At 37.3% G+C, this 23,725-nt stretch overlaps 1 protein-coding gene across 2 annotated transcripts in view; it reads left to right on the top strand.

Annotated features, from left to right (window-relative positions):
- LOC150080635 (scm-like with four MBT domains protein 1) overlaps nucleotides 1-23,725 on the top strand; it is a 179,521-nt gene that overhangs the window by 7,543 nt on the left and 148,253 nt on the right. The window contains exons 2-3 of one of the 2 annotated variants that reach the window (XM_090381943.1): nucleotides 7,402-7,490; nucleotides 13,506-13,746. In XM_090381943.1, the coding sequence (XP_090238069.1) occupies nucleotides 7,413-7,490; nucleotides 13,506-13,746 (319 nt within the window). In that variant the 5' untranslated portion in view covers nucleotides 7,402-7,412. The remainder of the gene's footprint in view (nucleotides 1-7,401; nucleotides 7,491-13,505; nucleotides 13,747-23,725) is intronic. The other variant, XM_090381944.1, reaches the window with a different exon arrangement.

A 23,725-nucleotide genomic window follows, 5' to 3' on the forward strand; every position in this document is an offset into this window, starting at 1 on the left:
TGCAGATACTTCCATGGGCACTGTTCTTCTGAATTGGCTTCTATAATTCCTGCTCTCTCTTTCAAAACAGTCCGAACAAGTGCCGCCACCAGCCAACATCCATTTACTGTCCAACTTCAAAATCACAGAATCAAATTTTCATCTTCTTCGTTTATTCATTCCACTGCAGTTTTCTGGAACAACCTTCCTTCATACGTATTTCCTGAAAATTACAGTCTACGGAAGTTCAAGTCTAATGTCAACAAATATCTTCTTTTGTCTTCTCAACCTCCAACCGAAGCACGGTGCTAAGTACTATAGGTTCTAATACCTCTTGTGTTTGGGGTTTTCATAAAAAAAAAAAAAAAAAAAAAAAAAAAGAAAATGCCTAAGCAAATTCAAATTCCTTTCTTATTTCCTCTGCAGTGTAAAATTCTTTTTCCAGGGAATGTTGATACTTTTTCAATATTAAGAATGCTAATCTCTGCTATATCTCCAGGGATTTTTGAAATTCCTCTACATCTTCAGTTGTTACTGCTCATTAAAAGTCTCCATGCTTTAAGTTTAGTTATGGAGTTAGGTAACCAAGCAAAATGAGTATTGATGAATAGGAAATAGTGTAACTGAAGAATTGGGATTAGACAAGCAATTGCTGCAGCATACAGCAGTATGCAATGCAGTGACTTTTTTTTTTTTTTTTTTTTTTTTTAAATATAATCAGCTTCTATAAAAATAAAACAATCCAACCTGTAACCATATTCTTCATCGTTCAGAATTGGCACTGGTGAAAGAGGGAGGACATGTTGGATATCTCACTAAATAGCTGTTCTTGCAGAGAACTATATTACAAAGAATTGCAACTTTTTAGTCTCTTCTCCAATGCAGACTTTCTCTTGTGGTCAGTCTTAGCCTCATGTCATTTGACATTACAAGAATTTGAAATGGGAACAGCAAGATTTCTGGTCTTCCTTTCCTTGGTTGGATTGCCATTTTAAACCTTCTGATCCCAACGTTTGCTCAGATCTTGTCAGTGAAATTGTTTTTCTTTAGGTGAAATCCTTTATTCCACCTTAAAATCTAGTTCATAAGAACCTTGGTTTTTCCAATAAATATGCTAAAACTGTCAAATTAAGAATATTGCATATCACTGTTGGTTGGCATCAAAATCTGCAAGTTCATTTTCTATACTAAAACTTGCAACAATTGTAAAGCAGTTATTAATCAATCCAGACTTGATTTTGAAGAGGCTAAGAGTAGAAAATTTGCTTCTTCCAAATGGTAGTTGAGTATTCAGTTCTCTTGCCAGTGCTGTTGGCTGGAACCTTTGTCCATCTGTATTCCCACTTCATTTAAAACTTGGTGATTCTATTGTATTCTCAGCTAAAGATAAAACCAACTTACTAGGATCCTACTTTTCTTTTCTTTTGACAATCTTGGTAAGCCACCTTCTGTGAAACCTAGTACACTTCTTTTGATGTAGGATTCTTTTGAGAGAAGAATGGTAAAAGAATTGTATCCTGAAGAACAATCCTGATGGCTTTTCTCTGTTTGTTCTTAGAAGCAGTGCTCCTTTTCTCTGTCACTTTTTTATCCACTGGTGTTTTTCCTTCTGCTTAGAAATTTTCCCATATCCAGCCAGTTCCTGATCATATGTGACAAATCCCTCCCGTCCAGTTATTGTCCTATTGCACTTACCGTTGCGCTTTCTAAAGTAATGGAGAAATTCATTAACAACCAACTCCTAAGCTATTTCAAAGCCTTCCACATGATCAATGATCTTCCATGTGGATTCTGATGATCCACTGGTGATATATTGTGATTCTATCCATCTGTGTTACCTATTTGTGGACAAATTCAATGGAAAAATTTGGAGAATCTCAAGCAGTTGCCCTTGACAGTTCCAAGGCTTTCGATTGTGTTTTGCATAAAGGTCTTTTAAATAAGCTCCATATAATGGATTAGTGATTGTTTTCATATCAGGTATCCAGTTTTCATCCTCACTGCAAGTAATGGTCGGCTCTTGTCTTTTAATTTTTCCGCTAATTTTGGTTGCGCCCCGAGGTTCAGTTATTTTGCCTACCGTTTTTCTATTATGTATTAATGACCTTCCACTGACTAGAATATCTATCTGTAGTTTGGTTGATGATAGTACTGTGTTCCCCCTTCTAGTTGGAGAAACCATGCCCATCACAAACAACTTCAACTTGTCAGATATCCACTACTAATTCCTCAAATGCTGATCCCCAGTGGGGCAATGAAAACTAGTCAACTTCAAAAACCAGTCCTAAACTGGGTTTTTGAAGTTAAAAACCCAGTCCCATCTTATTTCTCAAAAAAAAAAAAAAAAAATCTCCTGCTCCTGTGCTGATCTTCAATGACACTCAAATTTCTAGACAAGATTGTATATCTCTGTTAAGGATTATTGTGCCTTCTGATCTCTCTCTCTTGGAATAAGCATATTGAAATTGCTTCCTCTGCATAAAAAAACTGGGTGTTCTTTTTTGCTTTTGATCTTCTAAACAATTAATCTTTCTTTAGAAAGATCATATCTGCCCTACAAAGTACGTTGAGGGTCAAATGGCACCAGGAATTTCTCCCATCTCCGCAAGTGTTCGTTGTATCGAGGGATAGTACTCTGTCAAGGCCAGAGATTTAAAAGTGTGTGGATCATGTGTTGTGTCGTATGTTGTGCCCATTGTTCTTCTGGCCTATTGGCCATCGAGCCCCTGATGGGACCCGGCGTTGTCCGTACTATGCCAACGAGGAGGCTGGCCAGGTGTACCTTAAAATTTATTATACTCTGGCAGGTCCCGCCGCCTAATTTCCTGGGATTTCAGCGGCTGGGTCCTATAGAGAAAAAAAAAAAAAAAAAATGATCGCGGTGGTATAGTTGCAAAATCGCTATTACGAGATAGTATGTGGGGTTTGTTCCCCGAAATTACCATGGGGGTTGTACGCTAAAATGACAAGTTCTAGAGGCCTAATGGGGCGGGCAATAATTTTGGTGCTAATTTAAATTTCGATGCTTGGGGCTTTCGCAGTGTATAGTCAAAGAGAAGGGTAGGGAGACTGAAGGCTGGGGGAGAAGAAAGAAATAAGGGGCCGATAGGGTAGATGGCCCCTGCAGTCAGTGGGGCATGTCCATGCCCCACCAGAGGGAAAGGGGGATGGCAGGAGGAGGAGAAGACAGCAAGCCATCTCCCCCCCCCACCAAGGAATAGGAGTGAAAGCAGGCTGGTCAAGGCTACCAGCCCAGATCGCCATATGGCTAGGTGGCAGTAATGTGCTGCAGTCATTTCTCTGAGCCCTTGCATGGTAGTCTTGTTGTCTTGATCGGGTTGTCACGTCAGGTGGATACATCTGTCGGTAGTCATAGAGATTGTGACTTCAGGTAGACTCAGTTGTGAGGTTTAATTCCTTGGTTGTTTCACTCTGGTGTCAGTTTATCATCTGGGAAGGTTTCCGTGGTTGTGTAGGCTTTCTGCTGGTCTGCATGGCATGGTTGTTTACTGCAGTGGTTGAGGCTGTGGGAGCGTCCTTCTCCTTGTGAAGAGGTCCTGAGCCAGCTGCGCGAATGCCTTGTATGTGTCAACTTCAGTTATGGCGAGGTCTTCTTGATTATCTACCCTACAATGCAATATTGTTCCATCATCTGGAGTGGTGTCCCCAAAACTTCTCTCAAACTTTGATTCCATTCAGAGATGATAGTCAGGGACACAGCCCTTTAATAAGGTCTTTCTACTCTGCATCTCATAGATGTTCAATTTCTGCTGCATGCCTTTTCTATAGATATTTCCATGGGCATTGTCCTGAATTGTCTTTTTTAATTCCCCCACTTTCTTCCAAATCAGTCTGAACATATGCCACAATCACTCAGCATGCATTCGCTCTCCTAATTCAAACTCAGCCTCCTTTTCCTCATTTATCCCTTCAACTTCTGTTTTTTATGGAGCAACCTTCTTTCACATATATTCTAAGAATTATGATCTACAGAAATTCAAGTCTAAAGTCAACCAGAGGTGGATTGGCCATAAGACTTACTGGGGAAACCCTGGTGGGCTGGAGACAAAAGGAGGCCAGTGTGATTTTGGTCATAAACACTGCTATGAGGCCATTACAAGTTTTTCTTGGTAAGAATTTTTGACCCAGTCCGCCTCTGATGTCAACAAGTATCTTTTGTCTTCTTAATCTTCAATCCGTGTATGGTACTGAGTTTATATATTTTCTGTTACCTCTTGTTTTGGTTTTTTACATATACCGTCGATTCCGGTTAAGTTGGACACATCGGGACTAGTGCATTTTGGCCCGATTAAGCGGCTGCCCCAATTATCCGAAGTTTCACGTAAAAAAAAGTTAAAAATACAATGGATCCCCGCTTTACAATTAGTTTACTGTACAATCAAATCACGTTACGATGGAGTCACCTAAGTAAAGTACCTTTCACTATACGATGTGTAGTAAGCGCTCTTCATTGTGATCACGTTTGTGAATTGAATTTTAGTTCTATTAAACAGCGATTCTAATTAGTGAAAATAGGAGGAATATTATCCACAGGCTATAAAAGTAAAGATATATTAAGCACAAATTTACCCTTTATTACCTTACCAATTAGAAAATTAAATGATACGTGAAAATTGGAATAATTAATAAGTACTGTAATGTGCACATACTAACTAGTTGACATTTCTGTTCACTGACATTTGTGGGTGGGGGTTAAAATTCAAAACAGTAAAAAGATAAGCAATCAATAACAAAGAACACAGCACACACAAATTGCAAGTAACACGATACGTGCAAGTGAGAACGCAATAACAAGTTATGAATCTTTAAAAATAGGAATGAAGAGAAGATTATGAAAATTAATTTTTTTTTATATGATTGAAGATTTCATGGAAGTGTAAACACATTTTACCATAATAACCCACAGAATTCCAGCTGTCGGTATTATCGCAAATTCAACAAGATCGAGTTTACTATCCGTTTATGATAGATTTCGCTAACAGAAAAGCCCAATAAACAGGTGACTGCTAGTTGTTTTTATTTTTTTATGGTTGTGACCTCCAGAAATTGAACCGAACCACGTGGTACGGTCGGAGACAATCGTAGGGTGATCTCCAGTGCTGTGGTCTCCTGCCCCGATTAAACGGCATGTTGTCCCAATTAAGCGAAGTAAACCCTGGCTATTTTCTCGATTGGGTTCTGTTTTTTAAGATTTGCTCCAAATAAACGGCTGCCCCGATTAACTGGTGGCTCAAATAACCGGAATCCACTGTACACACACGTGTGTGTGTGTGTGTGTGTGTGTGTGTGTGTGTGTGTGTGTGTGTGTGTGTGTGTGTGTGTGTGTGTGTGTGTGTGTGTGTGTGTGTGTGTGTGTGTGTTTGCCACTGCATGCCAAGGCATGGACATGATATTACATACCTTCTGAACATTGCAGGAAGTATGTTATACCATGTTGCCGTAAATCTGCAATATTTGTGGTGGAGGATCCAAATGCTTGGTTTCTTGATCTGTGTAATTTCAGAGGTGTTCTGTGGGATTCGTATCCAATGGCCACGGTAACTTGGAAGTGACATTCATATTTGGTGAGCCACTCTTGAACCATACCGGCGACATGGAGGTTGCATTATCCAGCTGAAACATACCTGTGTACCCTTGTAAGGCAGTTACTATGAAGGGGTGTACCTGATCGGCCACAATGGAAAGGTAATTTTTAGCCTCTAGAGGTATGAAGGCTTCAAGAGCTTCCCATGAAAACATTCCCCATACCAAAATGCTGCCACCATCTCCCTGTTTCTGTTGGATTAGACATGAGTGATCCCTCTCTGCAGTTTGTTGCTGTACCCTCCATCTACTGTCCACACAGCATAGAAGAAAATGTGATTCATCAGAATAGGCAACTTTTTTTTCCAGTTATCAGTGGTTCAATGAAGCCATTCAGATGCAAACTTCTAGGTGTTGGCAATAGGTGGCCTTAAGTATTGGTACCCTAACTAGGCTCTTACTCCAGGCCTATGTGGAGGAGGATTCATTAGATCGTGGTCTTGGAAACATTGCTGGTTGTCTCCTGGCTAAAGGTCTAAGGCCACCCATTTCATAGGTTGTCAGTTGACTCACTCAAGGTAGGACAGCCTACATTCACCAAGGCCATTGATTAACCAATGGGCATCTGCCGTTGGCTTGGTAACTGCTGCTCTGTCCATTATCCATTTGCTCTTGGTACACCTTAACCACAGCACTCCACGATCAGCCCCCAAGATTCACAGTTTCTATAATATTGCCACTCTTTACCGGTACCCAACATTCATTGCCCATGTCAATCATGTACATACCACAAATCTGTAATATCACATTTTCTGGTTCTCACCATGACACGTGCCACCAGGCAGGGAGGAAAGGCCAATTGCTAAAAAACAAAGGTGGTGGTCATAATGCTTTGACTGGACGATGTATACATAGGAAAAAGATAATAAATAAACACCAAGGAGAAATCTTAGGCAAGCTGATGTTTGAAAGCATACTGTACTGATAAACAATTGTATAGGTCTTTTTTTTTTTATTTTAATATAAATATGTATGTTGTCATTGAAATTTAATTTCAGGTCCAAAGTCTGGATTTTAAAAAAAATCTGCTTTCCCAGAAAGAGCCTGTTTTTCCCAGTAAATTTCATTTTTTCCCTCCTACTTCAAATTACCCAATCTGTAGCTTTTTGAAAGTCTGTATGTTTAAAGTTAAAAAAAAAAAAACTGTTATCATAACTTTTCTTTCAAAAATCTCAGATCATTTTTTCCCCCCTCTCTTGGCATTGAGGATGCTTCTACAGTCTTATTCCATAAATCATAGCATCTCTTAGTTGGCATAACGTGTTCAAACTATAATTCCACTTGTATTTTCATCTTTAACATTGAAATCCTGAAATCTAACTTTAGAGTAACAAAGATTATTAAAAATGTGTGACGTTTCTTATGCTAAAGTTTTTAAAGTTCTCCGTTATGTATCTATTGTTGTATAATACCTTTTCCAAAAGTTCAAGGTTGTGAATAGGTTTTATTTAGTTTTTCTCTCAATGTGGCCTTACTCAACACTTTCTTTGACTGCTGAATCACAGCTGCCTGCTTTTAAGTAGTGACCTTCACCATATACAGTCAAAATTTTGCTGTGAATTTCTTGTGGTGTTTTTCTTTCAACAGTAAAAAAAATTTAATCACTGTACTCTGTAATAATAAAATTTAACAATTTTATTATTATTATATAACAATAATAATCACTTTTTATTATATCAATAAAATATTATTAGTATTTTATTAATATATATATATATATAATGTATAATTTATTATATATTGAAAATACAGTATCTTACATTGTATCAAATCTTATTTTGAATATTCTAAGTGAGCATTATTTTAATAATTTTTCAGGTATAGTCAACATGGACCAGGATTTTTCATGGGATGACTATTTGGAAGAAACAGAAAGTACAGCAGCACCTCCTCAAGCTTTTGCACATGTAATTATTATATTTCTGCATTTTATAGAAAATGTAATCTGCTTGCTCAGGCAGTTTGCTTATATTTAACTTAACTGTTCCCAGCCTCTTTTGGCAACCTCCTTTCAGAGAAGTGCAATAGGCACCACTAAACTAGTGATATATATGTTTGCTGTGAATTCATTAATCAGATTTTTGCAAAAAATATGAGAAAATTAGGTGCAAACTTAGAATTTCTGATGGGCATTTGGGAGCTTGAAGATTAGATTATAGTGGATGCCCTCAAAGAAATTAAAATGGAGGCCAGTCAATGTGGCCTCCATTTTAATTTCTCAAGCTGTCAGCTGCCCAACTCAACTCCAGAGCTTTCACATGTGAATCAAGCAACACAGCAGCAGTACCCAAGACAGAATGTGCTGGTCCTATGTGAGGTAGTTATTTTCAGTGACTGTATTGTCAGGGATATGGGAAATATATTGTGCAAAAGGGATAATTGGAATAGGACCAGAGTGTGGCTGCCAGGGGGCAAAGGTAGATGACATTATAGAGAAGATATTATCATTTAAGAGCATGAAAGGTGATATTGTTGTACTTTGACACTAATGTTATAAAGAAGTAGGAGGTCTGAGGACTTGCGTAACAAATACAAGGAAATTTTGGGAAAAGTCTTGCAGTGCAGAAGGTCTGCAAGAGTAGCTCATGGTGTCTTGTCAATGATATACAGGAATTTTTCTATCAGGCATAAGGAGGTGATTATCACCTTGTATAAGGCAATGGTCGGGCCACACCTTGAGTACTGTATACAGGTCTGAAGGCCTCATTTTAAGAAGGATGTAGAGCTGTTGGAACTAGTACAGAGAAGGGTAACAAGATTAGCGAATGGAACAAAGGGTTGCTCTTACGAAGAAAGGCTTAAGTTTTGCAGATTACAGTGCTTGGAGACTAGGCACCTGTGAGGTGATCTAATTGAGGTGTATTAAAGCCTTGAACGGTTTGAGCATGCTCAATGCTGATGGGATTCTTCCTCTTGATCAGGATAATCACCTGAGAGGGCATAAATTCAAATTGAGGAAAGACAGATGTAGGATAGATGTGTGAAAGTTTGCCTTTAGCCAGTGGGTAGTTGATTGGTGGAACAGACTTCCATCTTTTGTTGTGGAAGTTGATAGCCTAAATAAATTTAAGGCTGAGCTGCACAGGTATTTGGAACGAACGGAGGGGTGAAATTGGAGCAGGGTTTTTTTTTTGGCTGATGCTGCATAAGCTTGCTTTCTTGCATCGTATGCCTCTACTAATGCTAAAATGAATAAACGAGGAAGATGAAAAATTTGTTCTGTGAGTTTGAAGTTGGACAGTAAATGGATGTTGGCTGGTGGTGACGGCACGTGTTTGGACTGTGTTGAAAGAGAGAGCGAGAATTATAGAAGCCAATTCAGAAGGACAGTGCCCATGGAAGTATCTGTAGAAAAGGCGTGCAGCAGAAACAGTACGTCCATGACAGAGTGGAGAAGCTCTGTTAGAGATGAGTCATTAATTAACCTAACTGCCCTCCTCTGAATGGAATCTAGAAGCCTGAGAGAGATTTTGGGGGCACCGCCCCAGATGTGGGAACAATATTCCATGGTTGGTTGTATTTGCGATTTGTACAGAGTGAACAGCCGTTTGGAAGAAAAGTAATGCCGAGAGCTACGGTTATTGTTATTTGGTTTATAGGAGCATTAGCAACTAAGGCCATATTGCTCCAGGGATATGCAGTGGTCATTTCCTGACCTTTCTGCATCCTCCGTATTTGGTGGTCACGGGCTTCTTGATCAGACCAGGCAAACCCTGGTCTGATCAAGAAGCGTGTGCTACACACTGCTGCTCCTGCCCACCTGGTTACTGAGGCGCCGATGCTGAGAGCAAAAGAGAAAGCCAAATTTTTTTAGATGCAGAGGAAGCAATATTTGTAATGTGCTTGTGCCAAGAGAGATTAGAAGTCAGGGTAATGGCCAAAAGAGATCATCTTGCCTAGAAATCGGAGTGTCACCAAAGATAAGCATAGGAGCAGAAAAATCCTTTTTGCGAGATATAAGACAGGACTGAGTTTTAGAAGGATGGAAATCAACTAAGTTGCCTTTGCCCCACTAGAGAATTACCTGAAGATCGGCATTTAAGGAATTGGTAGCAGATATTTGAGAAGTTGAAGCTGATTGAGCAGGGCAAGGTTTCTCAAACTGGAAAGTGGAATGTGATGTGCTATTATCAGCAAATCTATGGATAGGATTTCCGGTCAATAGAAGAAAGTCATTAATATACAACAAGAAAAGAGGAAAAGAACAACCTTGGGGGACACCAGCATTAGTGGAGAAGTTAGAAGACAGAGAGCCATTTAACATCACCCTTAATAAGTGGTCAGTGAGAAAAACTGAATAACCAATTACAAAAAACAGTTGGCAAACCATAAGATGGTAGCTTGTTTCGAAGACCTTAATGTTAAACACGATCGAAAGCCTTTGAGATGTCAAGAGCAACTGCTTGCGTTTCACTGAACTTTTCCATTGAATTTGTCCATGAATGGGTAACATAAGCCTGAATATCACCAGTGGATTGACATTGATGGAATCCATAGTGACGATCGATGACCAGATGGAAGGTTTCTAGATAGTTTAAGAGTTGGCTGTTAATTGATTTCTCCATTACTTTAGAAAGAGTAAAGAACAGGAGTAAGTTCAGGAGCACAGGTTTTGAGAACAAGTGGAAAAATACCATCAGGACCTGGAGCTTTCTTTCTATTTTCCTTCTATTTATTTTTTATCTTTTTTTTTTTTTATTTATTTTTGTTCTAAGTTTTTTTGTGCTTTCGGGCTATCTCTTTCTTCACTAATCTGGATGATCTCTCCCCCAATTAATCCGGACTAGTGAGGGTTTACTGTACTTGGATTTTAGGAAAGCTTTTGATACTGTGGTACATGGAAGACTACTGTACAAATTGGAGCAGTATTAAGGGCAAGTTGCTAGAATGGATAAAAGGATGGTTGAGTGGGAGAAGACAGTGGTTTTCAATGGACACTGTTTTTCATGGTCTAATGTTATTAGTGGAGTCACCTAGGGTTTGGTTTTGGGCCCATTGTTGTTTTTGGTATTTATCAATGGTATTGATGAAGGTATATCAGGCTTAATGTCTAAGTTTGCAGGCGATATGAAGGTTGGCAGAGTTGTCAATGACAGTAATGATAATATGCTACTGCAACAGGATCTGGAAAAGTTGAGCAGTGGGCTGAGAGGTGGCAACTGAAGTTTATCATTTACAAATGTTAAGTACTCTATATGGGTAGCAGTAATCCCAGAGTAAAGTATCAACTGGGTGGTACTACACTCAGTAGTGGAGAATGAAAAGAACCCGGGGGTAATTGTGCAGTCTGATATTAAGTTTTCTGAGCAGTGAGTGATTACCCCTCAAGTGAGTAATCTGAGGATTACTCACTTGAGGAGCATGAATTCAAATTGAAGAAAGACAATTGTAGAATAGATGTGCAGAAATTTGCCTTTAGTCAGCGGGTGGTTGATTGTTGGAAGAAACGTCTGTGTGTTGTAGTGGAGGTCAGCAACTGAAATAAGTTGAAGGCAGAACTAGACAAAATTTTGGAGTGAATGGATGGGTGAAATGGAAAGTGTTTTTTTTTTTTTTTTTTTTGGCTGATGCTATATAAGCTTGCTTTCTTGCATCATATGCCCTACTAATGCTAATGCTAAATTGACTGGAGAATCTGCCAGTGTATGCTACTTTTGGACTGAGCTGTAAATCATAATAAACTTCAAAATTTTATGAAAAGTTTATTTTGTATACATAAACCAATGAAGCAAAGAACAAAAAAGCCGTCTACTAAATTAGTAATCAAAAACCATGCATTACTACAAAGAGTGCAGTCAGTAAATGCGCTGATAACATGTAGTTGTCATTTTCATATGCATTTATTTTTACAGTACTCATTTACTAGCTCCTTAAGAAGGACTATATACCGGGTGGTTATAAAATAAGTTTCCCTATTCAGGAGATCCTAGTGTCAAAACGGTTAGAGTTAGCGCTGTGAAAATCATTCGGTATGTCATTTATGGTATGAGGAAGCTATTTGTAGAAGAAAAAAATTAATTCAAATTTCTGCCGCCAAGGGGAAACGGCGCTGCACTTATGTAAAAGTTCTCATTTACTTCAAGACACGCTGCTTACGCAAATGACATCCTGTTAGATAAAAGCAGAAAGGCCACTGTCAATAACCATTATGGCTCTTACAAAAAAGGAACATTTTCTTTTAGGAAAACTGTTCTACCAGAATAATGTAATGCAGCACTACGTGAATATCGGAAACTTAAAGGTTTGCATAAAGGACCTTTGATTTGTATAAAGGACCAGTGGGGCTTCGAAAACTAATAAAGAAATTTGAAGCGATCAGGGAGTTAGGTGTAATTCCAGGCAGGGGTTGACCATGTGTCGGAGCAGAGGTAGTGGATGAAGTGGTGGTTGCAGTGGTCAGAAAGCGAAACATTGCCAGTCAATAGTGCCATAGGTGTGTCAAGAGACTTGAACCTTCCTTGGTCTACTGTATGTAAAGTGCTTCGAATAATTTTACGCTGGTTTTGAGGATGATAGATTCAAGATTCACATAGTGCAAGAACTAAAGTCTTGTGATCAGCAACAATGAATAGACTGTTTTCTACGATTTCTGGCTCTTATGGAACTTGATACATGGGCTCGAATGATCTTGTGGTCTGATGAGACAAGTTCACTCTCTGTGAGGCTGTAAATGCACAAAACTGCCAAATATGGGGAACTTCTTGTCCATATGCTGTGCATGAAAGACCACTACAAAGTCCATACATTACAGTATGGTGTGGATTTACAGCAGAGTTTATAATTGGACCATTTTTATTTGAAGAGTACACCTCGTGGCCCCATAAGGCGTACTGTATTGTGCTCTTCTAAGAGATTGCATTATTCCCACCCTGCAAGAAAAGCAATGCTTGGAGACCATATGTGTTTGTGCAAAGATGGTGCCTCTCCCCCGCGTTGGCCAACAAGTGAAGGAACTGTTCCATTCAACATTCGGAAATGATTGCATCATTTCTAGAGCTTGCCATAGTTCTGGCCAGCCCGATCACAGATCTCAATCTCTGTGATTTCTGGCTATGGGGATACCTGAAGGACAGAGTTTACTGTGGCGCCATACTGATGCTTGTCGATTTGAAAGCAAGCATTCAACAGCATGTAGCCAACATCACCAGTGAGATACTACACGAAACTTTGTCGCACACAGTCCTCTGTTTTCAGAATGTTATCTCAAGTGAAGGAAAGCACATAGAACAATGTCTGTAGATTTCTAAGTTCTGATATTAAAATCTAATCCTAAGTTAAGTATTCCATCTCATGTTTACAATGCTAATTTCTCCCCTGGTGACCGAAATTTGAACTAATTTTTTTTCTTCTACAAATCGCTTCCCCATACCCTAAATGACATACCCACCAATTTTCACAGTGCTATCTCTAACCGTTTTTACACTAGGGTTTCCTGAATAGGGAAACTTATTTTATAACCACCCGGTATATATGTCTAATGGTGCATCACTTGGGTGCTATTTGATGCTCATATGTTTATGTATATTTAGTAGCAGCAAATGTTAAGTTTGGTGAAAAAATACTTCTACTCTCTTTAAAAAAAATTTCTGCTTGAGATATCTGTTATTTTCTGTTTCCTTCAAAAACATCTTTAACTGAGTTTTTTCTGTATATTGAGAGTATGAACATGCATTTGAGCTACTTTTTAAATATGAGCAATGGCTTGGGTGTCTCTCATTACCAGTTGGCAGATAATCAGTGATCTGCTATATATTGCCAAGAATTCCAATATGCATTGTGTTAAATTAATTTATTGTAAAGTGCTGGTTTAAAAATTATAAATTCTTTACATTGATCATTCCAGATGCCTTAAAAATGACTGAATTACTGGTTTCTCTTGGTATAAATATTAACTTTTTTTTTTTTTGATATTTTTATTGTAGGTGGAGCACAGTTTGGAAACTGGTTTTAAAATGGGAATGAAAGTTGAAGTTCCAAATCGTGATAGACCGGAATGTTACTGGGTAGCAACTGTAATAATGACTTGTGGTCCACTGTTATCCCTGAGATATGCTGGATATGGGGATGATAGATCTTCAGATTTTTGGTTTGATGTTAGTAATGGTGATGCCCATCCTTTAGGATGGTGTGTAGAAAATAATAAGCAGCTTCACCCACCTGATGGTATGGTTCACTTCTGTTTTAAGGTTCAAATTAAAGCATTCTGATGGTTTAAAGTTTAAACCAACAATATTTTTAGTAACAAAAATGATTAAACAATTTTTTTTAAATTAAAAGAACTCTGACTCTCATGGTTTGAAGCAATAACTGTAATGAAAAATAATTTCCAATTTAAGGTTTATCAGTTTATTTAGCCTAAAAATTCTAACGTTAATTTAAGTTTCAATTTATTATAATGCCATCATTTTGTATTGACTGCTGTTGGCAAAAAGTCAAAAATATCATCCTACCGAGGATAGCAACTGAAATATGCATGAACCATGTTAATAAATTTGCTGTTCTTTTAAAAAATCAGCTGGCTAAACTAATACTCCTTTCCTTAAAAGTTATAGCTGATCTTGTGCTGGCATATCACAAAATATTTGGCTAAATATAGTATTATTATGGCTCAGATAATAAAACTGTATACAATACAAAACAACATAAGCTATTCTTCTCGAAATTAACGTTACTCTTTTCCATCATAGTGTTCTCCTGCATCTGCTTTAAAACATAAAAGTAAATACCTGAGCTACCATATGTGCTATCTCTTTAAATTGTGAAGATCTAGAAGTTATGTTACTCAAATTCACATCCTGCTGTCTTTCCATATGTATCGTGGGTTGAGGTCATGATGAGTTGACCAAAAATGTTCTGCGATTGCAGAGTTCAGAGCTGTGTTACATTCTGTTGTGCTATGCATGCATTATGGTTCACATTGAACAGCCTAACAAAACATAAAATATTCAGGTCAAAATTAAGTTACTTGTTACATAATTGGATATAGATCTATTAGCAGTCACAAATATGTAAATAACTAATTTACATGTGACCTAATATCTTCTTGTTCTCACTTTAGTGGTGCACTATAGCTGTCATTCATATGCTGTTAAACTTAATGATAGCAGCTTATTCTCTCTCTCTCTCTTTAATGGTACTATGGCATATTGCTACATTGTAGTGACTTCATAAATTAACATTGGTTAAACACAGTTTTGGAATTTTGTATTAAAAAAAATTGTGTTGCTGTTTATACTTAGCTTACTTGCATTGTTTATTTACTTTTACTTCAAAGGAAATTAATTAAACTTGCCTTAACATATACAGGAAGCAGATTACATAGCAGGATAAGGAATTGTTGTGTTGACTCACCTGCTAATATGTGAACTTGAGTGTGACTCTGCAGCTGTATATTCCTCCAAAACCCAGTCATAATTCAAAAGGATTAACTGCACCGCCATTCTAAATATCAGGTATTTGTAATAGTTCTGTTGGGGTCCCTTGTACCCACAGGAAGAAGAACTGAAGTTCTTTTGTAAATGCCTGAAGCTCTTATGTTTACTCCTACAGAACTTTAATGGAGTAAATGAAAGAGAATGGACCTGTGGTACTGGTTTCCATGGTTTAGAAGAAGAGAATACGGCAGAGCCAGTGGAAGCAGTAACTAAAATAAATAATTTTTAATACAACGAGTAGCTTTCAGGGTGACAAACCTCTTCCTCAGCAAGAAAGGTACATACATACAGAAATGAAAACATAACATAACATAAAATGTTAGGAATGGAGTAAATTATACTAAATATGCTATGTGTGTGATTAGATGACCGGGAGAGCGCGTACGTGACCGAAAAGTGGTCGGTCATTCACTAGGCCAGATCAGGCAATTGTTATTGGTGTGCGGCGTGCATATGGGATTGCTGCCAACATTTTTCGTGTTTCAAAACTACTGACTCCAAAATTGGGTGTAGTCTTGTAACCTCTACTGCGATTTAAAACTTTGTGACACCTGGATATATTTAGGGACTCGAACCAAGGCAGTGATGGTAGTGTTGAGACTGGTTAATCACCTCACCATCGTGCCTGGGATTGAGGTCATGATGAGTTGACCAAATATGTTCTGCAATTGCGGTGTTCAGAGTCACCCAAGTGGATGGACCTGTCATGTTCCGCAAGGTGGTCCTGAAGATGTCTGGAGCTTTCCCCTACATAGAAGCTGCCACAATTGTGGCAAGTAATCCAGTATACAATGCTGCTGCTTAAGAGAGGGGCGATGGACATTTTTAATCTCGAAACCAGAGATCATAAACTCCTACCAGGCAGTTGTATGCATTTCATGCTTATATTCCATATTACCCAGGCGTCTCAGACCAGATTTCTAAGATCCTGCGTGAGTACTGCATGAAATGCATACAACTTCCTTGTAGGAGTTTACGATCTCTAGTCTTGAGATTAAATATGCCCATTGCCCCTCTCTTAGGCAGCAGCATTGTATACCGGATTACTTGCTACGATTTTGGCAGCTGCTATATAAGTTATTCTCATGTTTAGTTATTATTTCCTTCTTCGTTTCTACTGTAATACACTTAGGCTTCTTTACACCACTGTCACTAACACTTTTCACTTTCTTGGGAGCCATAATGAGGGTTAATTTAATGCAAAAAGCAAAAAAAAAATTGTATCAAGAACAACACAACGACAAACAATGGGCACACAAACCTGAGTACAACTGATGCTGTTTGCGAGCTGAAAACATGGCGCCAAAGCCACGTTTGTGCATTCGTGCGGTGAGGCATTGTTCGCTGGTCGAGTCAAAATTTGTTCGGAAATTGTGTTCGTGGGCCGATTTGTTTGTGACTAGAGGCGTCTTGACCAGAGGTACCACTGTACTTGAATTTCAGAAAAGCTTTTGATACCGTTGCACATAAAAGATTGCTGTACAAATTGAAGCAGTATGGCATTAAGGGCAAGTTACTGCTATGGTTAAAGGCATGGTTGAGTAGGAGAAGACTGAGAGTGGTTTTTAATGTACAGTGCTCTTTGTGGGCTAACGTTACTAGTGGACTCCCCAGGGTTCAGTGCTTGGCCCATTATTGTTTTCTACATTTATTAATGATATCGATGAAGGTATATCCGGTTTAATGTCTAAGTTTACTGATGATACAAAGGTTGGACGGGTAGTTAATGACAGTAATCAGTGTAAGCTACTTCAACAAGACCTAGAAAAATTAGGGAAATTGGCTGAGAAATGGCAGTTGAAATTTGACAAGTGCAAGGCATTGCGTATGGGTAGCAATAATCCCAGATTAGTATACCAGCTGTGTGGTGCTATTCTTAAGGTAGTGGAAAATGAATCTTGATTACTGGAGTACTATGTACAGATCTTAAGACCTTGTTTAGGAAGGATGTAGATTGCTGTAATGGATGCAGAGAAGGGCAAAGAGGTTGGTGAAAGGAACAAAAGGGTAGTCTTACCGAGAAAGGCCTCAGTTCTGCAAATTGCAGCATCTGAAGACCAGGCACCTGCAAGGTGATTTGACTGAGGTATTTAAGGCTTTGACTGGATTGAGCATGCTCAGTGCTGATGCATTCTTCCTCTTACGCAGACTACACGCACAGGAGAGGCATAAATTTAAATTGAGGAAGGATGATTGCAGGACTGATGTGTGGATGCTTGCCTTTGCCATTTGCGTGATTGATTGTTGAAACAAACTTCCATTTGGTGTTGTGGAAATGGGTAGTGTGAATAAATTCAAGGAAGAACTAGACAAATTATTGGAGGGGATGAACAGGTGATGTGGGAAATTTTATTATTATTTTATTTATTTATTTTTTGCTTTATAAACTTGCTTTCTTGCATTATTTGCCATTACTAATGCAAAACATATGATATATACAGTGATGCTCAAAAAAAATGGAATCACTTACAGAATTCACCAAATTTCTGTGAAATTTGGTAGTACAGGTAACCCTTGTATAACGTGGAGATTAGGTTCCAGAAATATCACACGTTATAGAAATCACGTTATATGAGGTTCAGGTTTCATATAAAATGTAGGGTTATGTTCCGTAGTATTTTTATAATTATAAAAACAACAATGACATTCAACAAAAACATTTTATTCATTCAAGAATTCATGTAACTAACTATTTAACAAATACATAGCATAAAATTATAAAAATTAGGAATTGTACATAAATTTCAAAATTAAAGAAATGGATATTTTAATCATCATCACTGTCTTCAGTAAAAATATTTCGTAGATATTCTTTATTTACGAGTGGATGGATGTTGTTATCACTTGAAATCTCTCGACATCATTTGTGTAATTCTCACTGGGTACTTCAGCTGGTTTTCTTATCAAAAAGTCGGTAATAAGACCTTGCTTACCACTATGCTGCAATTTTTTATTAAGTTCATAATATGGAGCTAAACAACTGTCCAATTGTCTTTTGAATTTTTCCGAGCGCTTTGTTGAGGGATCATTATCCATAAAATAACTTCCTAACTTTTGTGCCAAATTTAATCCTTTAGCTAATTTCTTTAGACTGAACTCTTTAACGGACTCAGCACAATCAGAATCTTCAGTAGAACCTTCTTCACCATTTGTATTTGGTTTGCTGTCTTCTATTAATTGAACCTGTTCCTCCTCATTTAAATCTGTTTCTTCATCAATTAATTCACGAATTTCATTTTCAACCATATCGGAAAATTCCTCACCACCACAAATGTGTGCCAGGTTTGCTATATGATTTAGTTCAGCATCCACAGGAGGTAAGAAATTTTGATTAAGGACCAGGCCATATTTTTTTTCAAGCAACCTTTCAGTGTAGAGGGTTTTAATTCCTTTACACAGAGAAATAATTTTTACGCAATTAAATATTCAAAATTCTTTCCACACTTGAGGCAGTGTCATGTTTGTATTAAATTTCATTTTTTCGAAAATTAATTTGAATGTTTGACGAATATAATACGCTTTAAATGTTGAAATTATCCCTTGATCAAGGGGTTAAATAAGCGTGTATTAGGTGGCAAATAAATTATTTTAATATTTGGATGGGTTACATTTTTTTGAGTGCCCTGCCGCGTTATCTAAAATTAGTAAAATTTTAAAGTCGATATTCTTTTCTTTGTGTATCTCTTTATATCAGGCACAAAACAGTTAAAAAAACAATTTTCAAATATGCTAGCTGTAAGCCATGCCTTTTTGTTGGCTCTCCAATAAACAGGGAGGGTGGACTTGTCAATCGCTTTCATAGCACGAGGATTTAAAGATTGGTTAATTAACATTGGTTTTGTCATGTAATCACCTGACGCATTACTACAAAATAGTAGAGTAATTCTGTCTTTAGAAACTTTGAATCCAGGAGCTGTTTTTTCATTTTTCGATATATAAGTGCGTTTTGGCATTTTTTTTTTCCAGTTTAACCCAAATTCGTGTGCATTGAATACCTTGTCTGTCCTATATCCACCTTCTTCAATGATTTTTAAAAGTTCTTCTGGGAATTTTTGGGCAGCATCTGCTGAAGCCGATTCTCCTTGGAGCTGAAGTTTATGCAAAGAAAATCGCTTTTTAAAACTTTCGAACCAGCCCTTACTGGCACAAAATTCATGCTGAGAGCTTTCTTCTGAAAAATCTTGTTCAAGTTCTTTTAAATATTGATAAATTTTGAGGGCTTTTTGTTTAATAAGGTTTCCATTCAAAGGCATTTTCTTGTGAGTGCAATCTTCAATCCAAACCATTAGAGATTTCTCCATTTTTTTCCATTAAAATATCATGTATACGAGCAACAGGCTTTGCAATCGTTGACCCAGCAATAACACTATCTCTGATTTTCTGCTCCTTTTGTTTGATTGTACGAATTGTTGATTCATTTAAATTCAAAGTCCTTGCAACAACTTGTTTTTCTCCATTTTTCAACCGATCCAAGAGTTTAATTTTTTTCTTCGAGAGAAATTAATTTTCTTTTCAATGTTGGTTTTTTTTCCTTCTTTTGCAGTTTTGGTGGCCATTACTATAAAAAATAAATTTATTTGCCAAGGGGTATTCCCCAAATAAATTCACTATTTATAACTACTTGCACAACAATTAACTCTTTATAAGGTAAAAAATTGGCACTACATAAAAAAAATATGTATGTATGTACTTACGTGTTTCCCCTTATATAAATTCGGTTCTGGCAACTACACCCATTATACGAGCAGACAAATTTAATGAACATAAAGTTAGATTTTTAAGTTGCGTGGTAAAAGTGTGTGAAAAGAAGCGATACAACAATTTGTAGATCGCATTATATCGAAACCACAACTGTGTCATACAAGGGTAGCCACAATTTATAAACCGCATTTTATCGAAACCACGTTGTATAGGTACCGCATTATATGAGGGTTACCTGTATATCATATGTTTTGTAATAGCATTACTGTATTGCATCATCCTTCTCTAGCAAACTCTTAGATGATGTCATGTGTCATACATGATTGCATTATCCTAGTGGCAGTATAAATACAGTGCATGTGCCCCAAGCTCAGTATTCTGTGCTATTTCAATGGTTAAGTTTTCACAATTAACATCATGTAGGAAAAGTGTTGCTGCTGCATTGAATCCAGAGGGGACATTCTTCACATGAAATAGCTAGTTCACCTCAAGTTGCTTGTTTATTATGATGATTATCGGAAACTGGCAGTCTAAATAGAAAGAAAGAAGTGGATATTCATAAATATCTTCTGCAGTGAGAGACAGATTTATGGTCTATCAGCATATTCAAAACAGCATGGGAGGAGGATATAGGCATAAAGGCAAGTACTGCTACCACATATAGAAGACTTTTCTTATTGGGATTAGTAGCATGTTGCCCAAGAAAAATGACACTTTTGATGCAAAAAATGAAAGCCCAGTGTCTAAAGTAGACAAAGAGCATGTTAGTTGGTCTGAGAATCAGTGGAAATGTGCAATTTTCTCTGATGATTCAAAATTCAACTTGCATGGTTTGGACAGCTAGCAGACTGTTAGACGGAGATGATGAGAAGAATTTCATCCTGACTGTATTGTTTTCACAATTAACACCATGTAGGAAAAGTGTTGCTGCTGCGTTGAATCCAGAGGGGACATTCTTCACATGAATTAGCTATTGTCTCCACAGCGAAACATTCTGCTTCTCAAATGACATAGGTCTCAAATGCTATTTGTGAAGGGCACAGTGAATGCTGAGGTGTACGAGGTCATTCTTGAAACAATATTACTTCCCACAATTTGAGATCACTTTGGGGATGTTGCTATTTGCATTTTTCATTTCTTGGAGCAGAGTCAGGATGACTCTGCTCCATGTCATAGAGTCAGTACAACTTCATAAAATTATCAAGTTTTAAATTCAGGAAATATCATACTCTTGCTTAAATAAATGAAATTTATTTCACTGTCTTACTGTCTACAGGTGTAAAAATGGTTGAAGGATAAATCAGTTTGCACAATAACTTGGCCTGGAAACAGTCCCAACCTCAATCCAGTTGAAAATTGTTTGTAATGCAGAAGAAACCATAAACACTTAATAATCTTGAGGTTTCTCAGGAATACATTCAGAAATTTAACCAGTTAATGTCACAATATGCAGCAGTCATCAAGGTGGCTTACTCCCTGCAGAAGGATTGGGCTAACTTATTATATGAACCATAATAGTAACATGCTGTCATTTGTGGAGAAAAGTATTTATTTCATTGTATATTCACCCATAAGGCACAAAAGTAAATTTTTCTGCAATTAATAGTTTCATATATGTATTGTTATTACTTATGTTCTTTCAGCTATTTCTAAAAGATTAGCTGCTGGTATAAGGACAAACAGAGACAAAAAATGAAATGATGCAATTTTTTTGACCACCATTATATATGCTAAGTGCCTGTTGTCTTCACTATGTCTGTCTGTCCACAAGTAACAGAGGAACTTCCACTGGATGGACTTTCATGAAATTGTATTTGGACTTGTTAAAAATATCTGAGCCAAACCAAATTTCATTAAAATCAGACAAATAAAAATGTGATAATTATTTATTTTTTCCATATATTGGATAAAAGGAAAAGAGAAATTCATAGATTAAATGTAATTTTAACGCAGTATTGCTAGCTTTAGATAGTCCATGCATGTTTCATTTGTATTGTTATACAAGACTCATGAACGCAATGTCGCTTGTGAAGAGATACATATATACGAGGGATGATCATTTAATTTGCGGACTGGTGCACGATCTTGTCTTAATTGTCATCATCTGAATCTTCTGTGGATTCCTCCTTCTCAAAATAGTCTCACTTGAACTTTGCACACTTTTGCTACCATCGTACCCACACATTAAATGCTTCTTGCAAGCCATTTCTCGAAAGAGTGCGAAGCACTTCTATTAAGGCTCTGTGAGCATCATTGTGTTGGATACAAAACGCTTGCCTTTCAGAGCTTTCTTCAGACATGGAAGCAAGAAGAAATCACTTGGGGCTAAGTCTGGTGAATAACAGGGATGTGTCAGAACCTTGCCACCTAAACAAGCCCATATGGGACCTGGCATTGTCTTGATGGAAAAACTGCTTCACATCAGAAAGTTTAGTTTCACCAGATTATGAGCACCCACCAGTATTGCACTACCTCTGGCAGGTGTGTGTGGGATCTTTGGTAGTAATTACACTGGTACAAGATGATAGTAGACCCAGGCCCAGCTCCTCATGCCAGGGATGGGCACCACGCAGCAGCTGCAAGCTGCCTAGGTGTTGGCTGCTCCCTTGTTGCAAAGTGGCTTAACACACATAACACACATTAATATTTGCACACATACACCACACTTTTTCAGGCCTGTTATGCAGAGTTTCTGCATCATCATCACAGAGAACAAAGGTGGAGATGGGCTAATGCCTAGGAGCCACCCTGATACAAGAACGAACACACACTGGAATATGGCTGTCCTACCATGAAGCTCATTACCATATGTTTCATTAACTGTTTCCAATGCATTTAAGCCCCATCTGACAATAACAAATCACATATCGCTGTTCAATCTGTATGTCTAACATGATACTTGCTTCAAAACGGTCATCAGTGACATGTGACTAAAAAAACTCTTCACGCAACACTAGCTCAATGAGTACACACAGTGTAGTGATGAGGGAGAGCACCTCTAGTGGCAGTTATGGAAAGTTTTTACAGTAAACAAAATCTTGCACCAGTCTGCAAATTAAATGATCACCCCTCATATATATAAACACAGAACAGAGATTTTAAAAAAAAGTAATATGGGAAGACAATAATAAATATTATTGTTATACTTAAACTAAATGACTAAGTTTAGAGAACATTTAAGTGTTATTTTTTTAAGTGTTCTCTATATAATTGTAGTAATTAATTGATAAAGTTATTACTTTATTTACTTTTCATATCTATTAATCACAGAAAATGAAAAGTCAGTTAAGAAGAAAAAAAAAAAAATCTAATGAACCTGAAATGTAACGTAATGCACACATTAGCTAACTTGTTTCTTTTTCTGATTAATAGAAGTTAAAAGTAAATAACTAACTTGTTACTACTTGATTAACTAATAATATATAAAAGTAATTGTTTTTCTTCCCTGCATATCTCCCAACATGATGTTTGCTCTGGGTTTACAAAATTTGGAGTGAATGTTACATTCAAATAATAAATGCTGTTGGTTATAAAGTATAATCAACAGCATGTGAAATGCATCACATATTTCAGGTTCTGTGATTTAATAAATTAAACAGTCATAGTATACTGACAAAGCTTTTGTAATGCATTTACTTATCTGTCCTGGAAGAATATTTAACATGTTATATTTCAATTGTTATTTAATAACAGTTGAATTATAACATGTTAAATATCCTTTAAGTGGCATGGTGAGCAGGTATATCAAGAACTGGAATTTGTTGAAATAATTGAGCATTTTAAACCTGCATGGAGTGTAATCTGCCTTTAATTTCTTAAAGAATTACAGGTGACCCCCGCTTAACGCTGATCATTCGTTCCGGAAAAACAGAGCGCTAAGTGAATCCGCGCTAAGCGAGCGCCGCTTTCCCATAAGGTAACATATGTATTTATGAGCTGCGGTCGGTGCCATAGGATATTTCCTAATGAATAATAAACAGTAATGAAAAGATGCACAAATGTCGGTC

The sequence above is a fragment of the Mastigoproctus giganteus genome, chromosome 9 (genome assembly GCF_048544385.1).
Source record: "Mastigoproctus giganteus isolate SK-2022 chromosome 9, ASM4854438v1, whole genome shotgun sequence".
Taxonomy (NCBI): Eukaryota; Metazoa; Arthropoda; class Arachnida; order Uropygi; family Thelyphonidae; genus Mastigoproctus; species Mastigoproctus giganteus.